Source organism: Cervus canadensis, chromosome 28 (genome assembly GCF_019320065.1).
Source record: "Cervus canadensis isolate Bull #8, Minnesota chromosome 28, ASM1932006v1, whole genome shotgun sequence".
Lineage (NCBI taxonomy): Eukaryota > Metazoa > Chordata > Mammalia > Artiodactyla > Cervidae > Cervus > Cervus canadensis.
Genome location: NC_057413.1, coordinates 49,891,607 through 49,906,841, shown reverse-complemented (window position 1 = coordinate 49,906,841; position 15,235 = coordinate 49,891,607). Strand labels below are relative to the sequence as shown.

General features: G+C 39.9%; 1 protein-coding gene across 2 annotated transcripts in view; it reads right to left on the bottom strand.

Moving 5' to 3' along the window:
- RUNX2 (RUNX family transcription factor 2) overlaps positions 1 to 15,235 on the bottom strand; it is a 232,936-nt gene that overhangs the window by 115,118 nt on the left and 102,583 nt on the right. For both annotated transcript variants that reach the window (XM_043449963.1, XM_043449962.1), the window contains exons 3-4: positions 11,408 to 11,564; positions 5,458 to 5,562 (exon numbers count right to left, since the gene is read on the bottom strand). In XM_043449963.1, the coding sequence (XP_043305898.1) occupies positions 5,458 to 5,562; positions 11,408 to 11,564 (262 nt within the window). The remainder of the gene's footprint in view (positions 1 to 5,457; positions 5,563 to 11,407; positions 11,565 to 15,235) is intronic.

The window sequence follows — 15,235 nt, the reverse complement described above, 5'->3', positions numbered from 1 at the left end:
TTACTTCCCTGGGGCACAGCACCCAGAAGCTCTTAGAAACCCATTCATGTGCATTAGGTAACAGATTTGCAGGTGTACTGGCAAGGGAGAATTTGCAAAGCTGAGTGATAGAGAGTATAAAACCACCAGGCTTGTTCATTTGAGGATCCATAAGATACTTTGGCTACAGATTTACCCAGCTGCCAAGCAAGGCAAATAACCTCTTTATGTTCAAATATCTAATATTCTTCTCCCTTAAGAGGACTGATCTGGCCTGACTTGCTATTGACCTGCTGATACCAAGCACCACAAGGTATCACCCACCCTACATTCATCCGGTAATTATCAAACTGGTCTAATTCAGAGTGAGGCTACGAGCAGTGGAACTTGGGGTCACCTTGCAGTACTTTAGATGTCTTCCAGAATAAAAAGTCAGAAGACCTTTCAGGAAATGGTACCTCAAAAAATTATTTCTCCTGTGGCAGCAATGACATTTCCGATATAAGCACTTATGGAGAAGTAGGTGACATTGGAGGTCCAGTGAACCACCACCCCTATCATTCATCTTTGTAAGATTTTTCCCCTCAAGGTCAGGCTGCACCTGTACCTTGTTTTAACCAACAGAATATGTAAGAAGTGACTCTACTCCAATTCTGAGCCTTCAGAAGCCTTACAAAGGCCTGAAAGTTCCCACTTTTGCACCCAAGGGAACCCTGAGCTGCCACATAGGAGGTCAGATTCCGCTAGAAAAGGCCACTTGGAGAGGGTGAGGCTCTGGAACTATAGGAGAGAGAGACCCAGCTGTCGCCTCCTTCCTGCTGAGCCCAGCCTTCCAGTCACCCCATGAAGGCATCAGACAAGGGACTGAGACCACCATGCATGTTCCAGCATCAGCTGCCATCTTACTGCAAGAAAGACCATAGAAAACCCATCCAGATGAACCCCAGTCAACCCACAGAATCGTGAGAAATAATAAACTGGTGGCTGTTTTCTTTCTCTTTTTTTTTTTTTTTTTGGTCTTTATTTATTTATTTAATTTTATTCTGTACCAGGAAGCTTTGGGGATCTTAGTTCCTTGACCAGGGATCAAACCTGGGTTTCCTGCAGTAGAGGCACGGAGTGCTAACCACTGAACCACCAGGGAATTCCCTGGTTGCTATTTTAAGCCACACTGTGTTTGGGGATGGTTTGTTATTTAGCAATAGATAACTGACAGAGCAGCAAAAGAATAAAAAGACTTCTGACTGTGTAAGGTGATTTACTTTTTCCATCCTCTGCACAGCCAATAATACCCTTCCATCAGTCCTCCTCCTTAATTCAGAACCACAACAGTAGAATATGACACCGCTGAGCAAAATTTCATCTTCCTGGAGAAGTTCTTTCAACAGGACTGCAGTTGGAACCGACTGCATACGTGAAACAAAAGATCCTAATAGAAACTGATGTTTGAAAGAGTTAGGCATCCAAATGCATTACTATAGCTGCTGCTGCTCCACTGACTTCTGCTGGCAACATATGGCAGTACCTCTTCAGAGCTAACTTGCCAACAGAAGGTCAACATGCCTTGCCTAAACACAAGGCTGACAAATTTGGGATCTTAAGTATGATGTCATGTCTTAAACTGATAAGCTGGCAGAGAAAATAAATGACATTTCGTAAAGATGTGTACCATTCTCATGTTTATGCTACTTAAGATGAAGGTTCTAATAAGTCATCGGCTGTGTTCCTTTAAAGGGAAGTTTTATAACTGAGATGAATCACAACTGCAAAAGATCAAAGTTAAAAAACATCAATGATGCCATGGGGTACTTTTTAATCTTGTAATGAGTGATGATCATGTGCTCTTATGAAGTTCGTCCAACTGCCAGCGCCAGATGTGTATATTAAGAGAAGGAGTTGTTTGTGATGTGACAGTACCCATTCAGCTGCCAGAGACAGAAAACATAGAAGGATGAAACCTTTCTGATTTTCTGAGTGAAAAGCAAGCCTTGGCAGATGGGCTGATAAGTGGGGCCTCCGAGGACGGCATCAGTGCCCTAGCATCCTCTCTTGGACTTTGCTGTGAACAAACTGTTTATCATCAGTTCTGCCCAGCTGTCCCCAGGCAGCATGAATACCTGCTCCAGCACAATTTATAATACTTATTAGTGTCATTTACTAATGAGCAGAAATTAGTAAAGCCATCTGCAAGAAAAGAAAAAAATATTACCCGAGAGAACAGAAGCTAGATGGTATCTATTTCCTGGAAGTGTACTCTAAGCAAAAACTACAGCAAACTTCTGACGCTGAAACTGATGTAATAATAGCTCATGCTTACTGAGCACTTACTACCCGACAGTCCCTGGGCTGTGCATTTTAGATACATGACCTTACTTAACATCTTTGCAGCAACAGATGAAGAAGATACTACTATTAGTCTTCTCACTATATTATTGATTATTTTTCTCACTTTAACAGAGGAGGAAACTGAGGCCAAGAGAACTTAGGTCACTTGCCTACCACCACACAACTGGTGAACCGTGGTGTCCTGGGCTTTCAATCCAGACAGCCTGATGCAAAAGCCCACACCCTTAATCACTGTCCTGTTGCTGAGTAAAGACCCAACCAGTTAACCCGGAACCTGTCCTTGTTCAAACAGCTCATCTGCCGGAAGTAGCCTTTTCCACTTATACTGTGATCTTCTGAAGAAGGAGTGAAATTCCATTAACAGGAATCAAGACAGTAAAATACTCAATCCCTTCAAACTTTTGCAGTAATAAACAGACGTACACTCTTTCAATGACAACCATTACTTACAGAATTAAAATTTTGTGGGAGACGATTCTAAAACAATTGCATTCACTGTCTTTTTTTTTTTCTCCCTTCAGGAAAGCCTTTTCCTAAAGCTATTCTCTGTTAACGGTTGAGACAATAAGGCACTTTGAAGAAGTCTAGAACAGCAGTCGGCAAACCACAACTTGTGTGCCGAATCTGACCCCCTCCCCATCTCTTTTTGTAAATAAAGCTTTATTGATATGCAGCCACTACCATTTGTTTATGTATTGGTGAAGGCTGCTTTTGAGCTACACTGGTAGAGTTGAGTCCCTGTGGCAGATATCATAGGACCCAGAGAGTTGAAATCATTTCCCATCTGGCATGTCACAAAAAAAAGTCTGCCAACCCATGTTCTAGAGGATTCTTCATTTAACATTATACACACACCTATCAATTAAAAGCTTTCAACTCACAGTTGAAGGAAATTGAAAATCCTGGGCATTTCCCACACCTGGGAGTCTCAAAACTAAAGAACAATATTGAGAAGAGGGTTTTACTTACAAACATTCAATGTTCAGACGGCCAAGAGCAGAGCAGAAGGAAATAACCCCGTGCTGAGAATACAGGTTGTAGGATTAAAATGTTACTGATACCAGACACAGCCAGACACTGAGTTTGGCCAGTCACCTTGTGATGTCAGAGAAACGACATCGCACTTGCACAGATATTTTTGGTTTGTGAGCAGATCTAGGGCAGTGGTCCACCACTCGATTTCTATACCTGCTTCTCCCCAGCACCTTCAGCGGCATCAAAAGCCTAAACTCAGGTCACACGCATGCTGTCTGCTCCATCCCTAACTCCCACTGCTTTCAGAGCACTTCTCTGTCTTCACAGGGACTGGGCCTAGCAACTGTTAATTCTGCCAGCGGCCTCCTGGGAATGAGGTGATACTACCCTTGCTTGAAAGAGAAGTGACTCTCCCAAAGCTATTCTACCTCCTTCTTCTGTCACGACTTTCAGAATGAGGCAGCACCCGCCTTCCCCGGCTTCCTCTCCCAACCATCATGTCTGAGCATCAACATGTGAGCATCTGGAGATATACACAGAGACAGAGACACATACACACACACACAATGATGGTTTTTCCAAGAACTGAGAAAAGCAGCTGAGATCAGCAGGAAACATCTTTATGAGATAAGTATTAGTCGTGTTAAACGTGAAAAGACTACCATCCTGCTTGGTGCATTATTGAGAGAGATGCCCCTGCCTTTTCCGGAACTCAGGGGGCTAAGCAGATAAAATACTAGATGTCTTCCCTCTTAAGCCATCGTTCCAGATAGACAGCGGTCCAGAAAAGTCAGGCAAAAATCCGAAATCAGGCCAGAGAGCCCTATGCTGATCCATTCACCTGCACTGCATGATCGCTGGCCCTGAGCACCAGAGACGGGGCAGCCAGAGACTTGTGTGTGGCGACCGCCTAACAGGACACTCTTAACCTCAGCAGACAGAGCCAGCGCTCCCAACGTTGGGAAACCTAGAAGAACGCCACACGCATGAAAGGAGGAGAAAAGAAAAACCTCAAAGACCGACTTTTCAGGCAGGAAACCTCCCTAGTTTGGGCGAGCAGTCAGCCTTCGTGAGAAGAGACAGTGGCGAGAGGAGCGGAAGGTAACACGTCTTCCCATCGCTCAAGGACAAAGCGGCCCCAGGGGCAGAGGGGAGGCAAAACTTCACCAGCCCTTTGCGCTCAATTTTAGGGGCAGAAGAGCTACGCCATTGTCTTGGCAGGTGTATCATTATATAACAAAGATTTCTGCCAGCTGTCCCTCCACCACAAGCCAAATTAAACTCTCAAAACACAATGGCTACATCTCCAATGGATTCACTCATCAAAGGCAGAGTTCTGTATGATGTTTCCATTGGCACGGAATTTTTAAGATTGTATATATTAAATAATCTTTAATCCTTAAACATATTTAAATTAGGCTCTGGTAAGTATGTTCAAATCAGTTCGAGGGGCGGAGGAGGGAGTAAACCTGTTTTAATTTAGATTTAAGAGGAAAATGCATATTAGCCCAAATGGATGATGGGCACGGCCTTCAAATGATGCTGGTTCAACCTTCCAGATGGCCCAGGAGACAAATAAACCAAGGCAGATTTAAATCTGGCTTGACTCTATCTGCTAAAGAAACTATCTATGGCAATTACTAGAACATGAGCAAACAACAGTGTTGTAACAATCAAGCAAGTTATCATTTGCAAATAAATTCTTTGTAATTAAGCAGTGTGCACTCTATAAAGGGAATTGAGTGGGCGAGTTAAAAAGTTAAAACACATTCTTAGACCATGGGAAACACACACAAAAGCTTTTTGACTAAGCTCAGGATTTTTCAGTTTATTGTTTTCTTCCTCAGCTCTCGTGGGTCTGTTCTGCCTCATCTATTGTGTCCAGTAGATGAGCAGAATCTTTTAGCAAAAAAACTTAGAGTAACGGAAATTCACAAAGTTATGTTGGGCTTAGCAATTTTGAGGCAAAGGTGAAAAGTGTAATTTGATTTTCCACTAACTGTGAAGATCTAATTGCCCCTCGTAAAAATATATGCAGATAGCAAACTTGGCAAAGAAACTCTTCACGTGAAAGTAGCACTAACTTATCTTGGAAAAATTCCTCACAGGGTCTCCACAAACTCTATTCCCATTTCCAAAAGGAAGGCAAGCACTTACTTCTGGGTTCCCGGGGTCCATCCACTGTGACTTTAATAGCTCTGTGATAGGTGGCTACTTGGGGAGGATTTGTGAAGACAGTTATGGTCAAGGTGAAACTCTTGCCTGCAGATAGAAAAAGGAAAATCCACAGTGAATATAAAAAGACAGTATTGATGATAAAATGGCAGTACTAATGTCTTCATGGGGTCGCAAAGAGTTGGACACGACTGAGCGATTGAACTGAACTGAATGTCTACATTGCATTTAAGCATCTTTGAAGAAGTAACCAAACATGAACAAGGGTCAAGACTCCTTATTCTAATGAGAAACCCTCTGATGGCCATTTTAGAGAGTCACTAAGCTGATGAACACAAAAATCCTCATCTTCATGGCAGTCTTGTACAAGGAGGCTCCAATTTCAAAAAAGAGTTGCTCAGTAGCAAGAGCTCTAATAGAAACAAAAACTCTGGACCACTTGAAGAGGGTTCTCTTTGCTTTCAGTTTTTCTACAACATCAGGAACACATCCAAGCAGACAATTTTAGAAGTCTTTATTTAGGATTAGGTCATGACCCCGTGAGAGAACAATACTAAATCACTGTTGATTATGCTATTGACTTCACATGGCTTTAGCATTTCATTTGCTTAACTGCACTACAATGAGAAGATGAAAGAGTAAGATTCTTATGGGAATCATTTTAACAGGAGCCAGTGTCTCCCGTCCTGGCCTTAATGTGCCTGTGGTATGATGATTTCATCATTACTGGAACAAAGTTTCTCTCCTCCCTGCCCACCCCTTCCCTAACATACCTCCTCCTCTAAGAGCAATCCTGAAATGACTCCCTGACAGTAACTTATTCTTGGCTAAACGTACATGACATCTCCCAATGTAAATATGAACACTTGCTTTCAGCAGAGAGTGTGCTTCACTGAAAAAGTACATTTGATGTTTCAAATTAATGAGCTAAAAAAAGGTGATGAAGGCGGGGGTGGGTTGGGGGGGTGGAAGGGGGAAGGGTGGCAAAAATGATGGGGAGAAGTTTGGGTGCAGATCTGGCTGTTTGCTTTCTCCAGAAGATACCAGACTGCTACCCAGACTCACTGACAGTTGTAATCAGTTAGATTTGCGACGGTTAGTCATGTCAGATAGTCAAAACTGCAAACTGTTACAAGACAGGAAAAGGTGGGCGTGAAGCAGTGACTCAATAAAACATTCAGCAATCTCAGGCCAGAGAATTCATTTAGCCTGCTCCTGGGACAGAGCTTTGAAAAGCTCCTTTCCTTTTGCTTTTTTTTTTTTTGGTCAAAGACTGTTTTTCCCTTTACTGAAAGCAGAGGGTATGAAATCAAAACACAAATCTTAAACAATATGTAGCAACACAGAGTTTAATGCAATCTTTTCAAAGCTTAATATGGAACAGGTTGTAAAGGAGGCTTAATGTAGAACAGGTCTTTGGCTGTCAAGTCTAGTGAATGGGTTTTCTTTTCAAGCCAGACCATGTAAGTTCCTAAAATGTGTTTAAGACACATATCATTTGTTACTAGGCATATATAGTTTTAAGTCTCTTTGGCTACCCTGTGGCCAAGAAGGTGGGGTAGGGGAAGGAAAGAGAGAAAGGCAGGGGGAGGGAAATGTGAGGAAAATGAATATTGATTAGAAACCTATGAAGTACCAGTCATTTCATACACGTTATCTCATTTAATCCTACCCACTCAGGTTTATCACCCTCATTTCACAAATAAGGAAACCGAAGCTCAGAGAATCTTACTAATTTAACCACACAACTAATAAGTGGAAAAAAATCAGGATCTGAAACCAAGTCTTCCAGACCCTAAAATTAATGCTCTTCTTTTCGACTTTGTTAGAGAACATTTTTAGACACTAATAGGTAATTTATTGCTACATGTGTCCCAAACAGCTCTATCAGACCAAGAAACAAACAGAAATCTACTAATGAAGTATGTCAGCCAGAATGATGAAATCATCTATCTTTAAAGTGTCACTGATATTCTGTATTTCATCCATGATATATTGAATGTTACATGGATTTAAGAAATTTAATTATCTGGTTAGGGAACAGAGGATTTATTATAAACATTAAGACTAACCAGAAGAATAAGGCAGCCAGGAGTCTGAACTACTCACAGAAAACTGAAAGTCTACAGAAATGGAGTTTAGGAAGCCACTAGATCCAGATTAGGACCTTAAAACAATGGGAAGATCTGGAGGAGTGAACGGATTGAACTCCTAGATTGAAACTCAATTTGCATTAAACCATTAAAAAAAAAAAAAAAAAAAGATCCATTCTGGGTTGGATCAATGGCTTATGAGCCAGGACTGTGTTTCTAACAGTGCTTCAAGAGTGGTGCTTAGAAGACAGTTGTCATCCATGGCACAAATCTTCATAAATCAAGGATGTACACATCTCAATTGTCCTTAATGATTCTTAACAACCACAAGAGACAGTGCCCATGAATCTACCTAAACCATTTCTGAGAATATTGCTGTTTGAGACTTTCACAATGTACTCTGGATATTAAAATGCATTGATGCTTCTCCACAATTCATAGAAACACCTCACATAGAACAAAAGAAGGTGAAATATAAAATTCACCATCCAATATTCACAACAGAACCGATTTTCTATAAAGACTTCATTTTAAAGAGTTGGGTCTGAGAGAAAGGAAACCGATATGAAAGTGTGACTGAAGTCTTCTAAAATCAAATCCTAAGAATCAAGATGTACTTTAACAACTAAAACAAAAGCCAAGGAAGTTCCTCCCACTTCTTACTGCCCCTTCAGAAGCAATATGAACCTAATGGTTCCAGAAACTATCACCCAACTAGGTCATTTGCTCTTGTCCCTATAAACAGTGATACACTTCTGAAGTCAAATGTTTATATGAGTATTCGTGACTTACTCCCTTAAATTAAAAAAATTGTTCCAAATCCCATTGTTTACTACTCTCCATAAGTGATAAAAAATGCAGGCTCTTACTTAGGGAGCTAGCACTCATTAGGCAACTAATTGTAGCATCCTTAGCTTCATCTAGGAACTAGTTCTGCAGTATGTCCTCAAGTCATATATTTTCTGAGATACACATAGGACCTGTCATTGAAAGACAGTTCCAACCTAGCCCGAGGGGCTGTCAGAAATAGTGGGGAAAGTTAAGACTGTAAGCACAGATTGTATCCGGAATTGACAAAGTACCATGCTTTGCACACTACAGGTGTTTAGAAGTGCTTGTAAATTAAAAGCAACTCGCTTCATGTCAAAAGTGAGGAAGCACACCAAGAAAACTTAAAGACCAAAGTCACTTTCAATACTTTGCTTGAAATACAAAGGAGAAAAAGAGAAAAGACAATTGAAAAATGTAAGCCACTCTCCGCTGAATCCAAGTTTCACCAATGCTCTACTCGTATTCCAAAGCACTTCCAAAAGCTGTGGTCCTCGGATAACCCAGAATGCCAGAGTAAGTAGCAAGGTGACTGCTTTATAAACTGAAAGCTATTTTTTTAATTCCTGAGAGTGTATCTTTCAACCCATGAAAAAATGTAGCATTTGAGGAACTGGCTGTTTTTTCATTTTTTAATGCTACTGAAAATAGAAAATGTAAATAGCTGGGCAGCAAATACAATGGCAGCCTCTTGTTGCCCCAGACTTAAAAATTTGAGAGAAATATAGAAGTGTGAAAATCAAAGAGGAAGCTGGAAAGGGGCTGTCAGAAAGCAGGTCAGGTATACGGGCAGGTTAAAGGGTTTCCTGCCACTGAAGGACTGACCCATTTCTTTTTCAAAAGGGTAGTATCTCATCAGTATTCTCTGTCCTTTTTCCCTCTTCATTTCAGCTTGATATTACTGTTTCCTTTCATATAATATTAACACCCTGATTTAAAAATCTATTATTAGTGATACATCAATTTTTCTGTCTCTCTCCACTCGCTCCCCCCCACCCCCAATCTAAGTCTCGAAGACAAGTCTGGACCAATTTCTCCATCCTGCCTCTGGCAGCAGACTGTGGCATTTCAGATCCTCCACCAAGTCCCGGCTGCTTCAAAGGAAAAATCCTACTTTCTTCAGTTAAGATCATAAGAAATATAGGGGGAGGGGGTCAGCTCTGTTTGGACATAATTACACTTCATCAAAAGAAGCTTTCTTCATCTTCCATGCGTGAAAAGTCTGCAAGCAGTTAAGTCTGTCTTTTTTTTTTTTTAAATATAAAAATTGCTATTTGGGAAACCAGCCAAAACTCAGAAAGCCAATATAGTAAAACAGTGCACACCCTTTGTTTCTCTTTGAAGTTTCTTAAATAAATATGTTGAGGGTTTACAAAGTACACTATCACTTTGCCATAGTTTCTTCTCAAACTGATCAGAGAAAAGTTATGCAGCATCTATATCATACAAAAGCAAGATAAATGAAAACTCGAGTTTGTATCTGTAAAATGATGTATAGCGCCTGGTCTTCTAAATACTAAAATTCAACAAAGTAATATTACATTAGAAGAAAGATGCCCTTCAGAAGATACAAGTAAATCATCATGTTCAAATTTCTCTTGATTCTCACTAGAAAAAAAGAAATTTGAATTGTACAGTGGGCCTGCACAGTAACAGAGGGGAAAAATGAATACACACACATACACACTTTACACCTAATCAGTCAAGAGTGAGATAAGATGTATCTTTTTTTTCCTTTTAATGAAAGTGAACTAAACCTGATGCAGAGATAATAACCCCTTGAGTTTTGATTCTACCAGAAGCTCTCATTTTATTTCAAACCTTCAGTGACAGTATCTCATTAGCATGCATCATTTTTTTTTTTTTTTAAGTTAAAAAGTACAACTTCTTGGCCCTGTTCCTAGAAAGTAAACTAAAACTACTCACCGGAAACAGTCTTGCATGAATTTCCCTTATCAAGTTTTTACAATGGTAATAATTTGACATCTGATCCAAACTAAAGGGCAATTATTGGACATGGTTTAAAAATTGATGCTTCTCATTTCCTAACACAAACCTAGGTTGAAGTCATTCCACAGGTCTTTATAATTTATTTATAATTTATTTCACTCCAGTCCTAAAGTGGTCTATTTTCCCTCTTCTCATCAAAATACTTAAAATGGAAATGTCAGATTCAATCAATCAGTAAATGAACATAATACTTCTAATGAATGATGATTAAAAGTCTTGCCACAGAATAAGTAAATAAAAGCCAAAATCTGGTTTTCTTTGAGACTTTTTAAAAAAAATATTAACCGCATTTATGAAACAGCTACGAAAACCCTAAAAGGGATTATTTTCCCTTTTATGATCTTTTTAAGGATTCCTAATATTTGAATGGGGGGTATGGATGGTGGAAACTCTTAAATAATGTGGAAATATTTAGAGTCCCGATCATTCATCTGTCTAGGCAATTCCACATAGTCATTCTAACATAAGTAATACATTATTCACTTATTCAAATGAAAAGCCTTCTATAAAAGCCTATGATTTTTAAATAAGTTCCTATAGGAGTAAATTAAATCCCACAGAGGTAACATATGTGACAAGTGAAGAGCATTATGCTAGCTGTCCTTGCTACAACTCAGAGCAAAATTGATATTACCAGGAAATTGATCCAATGCACTCCCTTTCCTTTGCCCTTTGCCACTGAATGTACGCAGTTATTTGGCTCCTCATAACTCAGAACTTGAACCTCCAACTGTTCTTCCTTCCACCTCATATGCTCACACCCAGTGAAATTAGGAACTGGGCCTTCTGAAAACATTGTTTGAATTTTCAATATCATAAAACAAATGAAAAAGGCCTGAGTACTCACTAAAACACTCAACCTCATCTGGACGTATTTAAAGAAAACTTTCAGTAATTCTATTCAGTAGAAGGTGCTGACTTGTATACAGACTTAGCCTACATTTCATCAGAGGATCCTAACGTGTTTATTCCACTATCCATATGAAAAATCAGAGACCTACCTCTTCCACTCCGGCCGACAAATCTCAGATCGTTGAATCTTGCTACTTGGTTTTTCATAACAGCAGAGGCATTTCGGAGCTCAGCAGAATAATTTTCATCGTTACCCGCCATGACAGTAACCACAGTCCCATCTGGTACTTCTCCGAGAGCTACCACCTACATAAAACAGGAAAGATAGCAGCAATAATGGCATATCAGAAAAGCTGAAGAACTGAGAATATAGTCTCATCGTCAAGGATGCATTGTATCAGGACTTAGGGCTCCAGACCAGGAATGGCAGACAGGAACGAGGCATCTGCATACGGGTTCGGATGCCACTTCAAACAGACCAACGTTTCAGGGCCCACCCATTTCAAAGGCATGCAAAAGTTTCCTTCATTTGTTGTTGGACTCTTCATAGAATACATGTACATTTTTATTAAATCCCCATGTTAAGTTGTCCATAGGAATTATGCCACAGAAGGAAAGCTGATGCTCCATGTGCAGACGGCATCGTACATATTAAGGCACCGCCTGTCTGCAGCCTGGAGCACCCTGAGGTGTGGTCTCAGCCAGATCATAAGCCCCCCCCCGCCCCACCCCGCAAAAAAAGGAAGTGTGGTCAGCTCTATGGGAGAAGATATTTAGGGGGAACCTTACAGTTTCTGACTATAGGGAAACCTAAATATGGTGTCGTATCCAGAACTACACTTCATATCCTTACTCTGAGCTGGATATTCAGCATTCAATCACACTGCAAATCATGACAGAATGCCCACTCTGCAGTGGGACCCAGTGGAATATACAAAGCCATCACGAGCTTAAAGTCTAGGTACAGGAATAGAGACATGTAACAGGCTGAAAATGATCACTGACACGAGTGGTACAGACAGAAAATGCACCTTTAGCCAAACTTCTGTCTCATCCTATCTGCCATCTTGGAATGACATACTTGCCTCCTTAATCTTCAGCAGTTAACCTGCAGCCAGCTAACTCGGGAAAGTCAGGATCCAGAATAATCAGTCTTTGAGGTTAATAAACATTTTCACTGCTACCAGGGAACACACTTTTAACCGGGGTCAGCTAACTTGCAAATAGGTGCCTCTGATTAACATGGAGCCCAGAAGGGACTGTCGGTGCAGAGTCTTTGCCGTCATACATAAAACACACTATTCTTAAACCTATTACCAAGGGCCTGTCTCTTAATAATATCCTTTCTCGCAGCTAACTTCCAGGATCCTATAATATTCAGATGATTTCCATCTCTTACTCATTCGGCTTCCAGATGCCCTTGCGGTGACTAAGCCATGGCTCCAACTGCAGTAACCCCACCATCCTCCAATGACAATACCCATGTGTGCTTGCCTGTCTGGCAAATATTACCCTCATCCTTCTGTTCCTCCCTCTTTTGTCAAGATGTCCATAAAGCAAACCAAAGCATTTAATTCCGTGCTCCCAATACAATTTGTACATAACTCTCATTAAAGCAGACTTCTTACAGCATGATGAAACAGACATGATCACTATAGTTTAGAGCTGCCTCTCCCCCACCGAGGAAGCCAGCTCCAACACCCCTCCACTCTGCCCTTGGCTCCAGCCAGGGAAACAACGCAACAAACAAAAGCAAAAAAAAAAGTCAATGTTTTTTTCACCTTTACTGTTCTTTTAGGCTGTTTCTCAGTTCTATGCCTCCTTTAGTACTCTGCTATTCGGTTTAAAATCTTAAAGCTGTCCTCAAATTATAGAACCCACTTCTACAGCATCCCATTGTACTCAAATAATCCTCATTTCAATGTACATATAGGAATGACCATCTTACTCCCTTTGATATGCTAGCCCAAAGCTAAGAGACTCTCTCTAGGGGCCCAGATTATATGAGACAAGAAATTACAACAGACAAGGGCCTTCATCTGCCTTGTTCACCACTCTATGCTCAGCTCCCAAAACTGTGCCTGGCACAGAGTAAGTGTTTGATAAATATTTTTGAAGTGAATAAATGAAAGAGCTCCATAAAGAGCATCACGTCCCACTGTCAACAGTCCGTGAGAGAACCAGTTAAAATTTGAGTCAGCACTCCCAGCTAGAGGCAATATGCCCTTGCTCCAAACTAGTTTTCTGACAACTTTTTCCGTCCCAGAGGAGAGGGAATCATGCCCACTGTCCTTTACCAGGAATATATGGTTACTCTATTCAATCTGAGAAGTCTCCCAGGTCAAGGGTAAATCCCATGAGAACATGACTTCCTTCCTGCATACTTGATCTAGTGCCTCAAGCGGCTACTGAACACAGGTAACGCTGTACCCCTGATGGGGGCAATGTACTCATCAACTTTTCAAAGTCACAAGGCCAAAAATGTGCACATCTGAAAAATACTGAAATAACTGACTGTGTTTGCCAGTATTCATTTGAATGCTTGACATTTTTTACACTCAGCATATTGTGTTTTAACACCTGCTGTGTGGCTTTCTATGTCAAAGTAAATACGGAACCAGTAAGTGTATTAATGAAGGCAGAAAAGTTGGGACTCTTTAGAAGAGAATTAATGCACTAAAAATCAAGAGGTCCCCCTCTTTCCCCCCACCTCTGTTACCCTTCTGCCATGATTGCAAGTAACTTCATCTCCTGAAACTACAGTTTTCCAATATAAATTGGAGATAATTTTTTAAAGTCTGTAAAATGTAGAAGATATACCATAAGTATAGAGTATAATTATAATGATGTGCTTTTAGTAAGATGAGCAGGCTAACTTCTGTTCCAAGTCGGCTGTGTGCTAAACACAGGCTTTTCCTTATAAGCATCCTTAAAGGGTTCAATTCAATATGTAATTCTTTACTTCATGTCCTGAGATGTTTTTTGGTGTTGTTGAGAGATACAGGACAGCTGATGGGTTTCACTCCAGGCTGGCGAAATTTCCGGAAAAAAAGTGAAGAAATCTGCCCCAATATAAAGATTTTTTAGAGCTCTGGGACATTATTATTTTACTGCATATTTTTAACATAATGGATTTTTTTTTTAGTTAGAAGAAAAGGAAAATTAATTCAATATGGGAAAATATGAAAGAAAAGATCCCTAAGAGTGAAATACATAAATCCATTTTTCTTTGCTTAAGCAGTATAATAATGGCCATATTAAATAATGGTATGTTTTATGTATCACATTTAATAACAAAACAAATAGGTCATCACAAATTGTGTGAGTCTTCTATGAGGCTTACAACTTGGCCTGGAAAAAAAATGCTAACTAACAAGATATAGTGATAACTTTTCCTGTTTTGGCTGAATTCTATTTTAGTAGCTAAATATATTGGTTTTTTGGTTTTTTTTCTGCTATTCACTCTACCAAATCAGATTGACTAATGTTTTTCTGAGGAAAAAAAGGGAGATACAGAGAATATATTTGACTTTATATCAATCAGAAGTGTAATTATATGTTTGAGGGTTTAAAAAAAAAGAAGTAGATCTCTGAAGCTAGAAAGTTTCCCTTGGAGATTCTCAACTGTGTTTATCTAAAAGAAAACCAAAAGAATCAAGAAATTTTTACACATTTCATCTGCACCAAAAAAGCAATGGAAAACATTTTAAGGGGTAGAGAGCAATCAAAAATCACCTTTTAACTAGTTAGTTTAGCACTCAAAATTTTGTTTCCACACCACCCAATACAAAAGTTCTGTTCTGCAGAGAATAATTTGTGATGAAACTTTAACAGTTAATTTTCTAGGTGCTTTTCAAACATAAAATCTACCAATTCAAGAAACTTCATGGGGAAGAGGGAAGTAATTTTGTGTCCTGACATTTCAGAAGAGAAAGAAGTTCCTTTCTTTAGCGCACCTCACCGATAACTAGCATTTA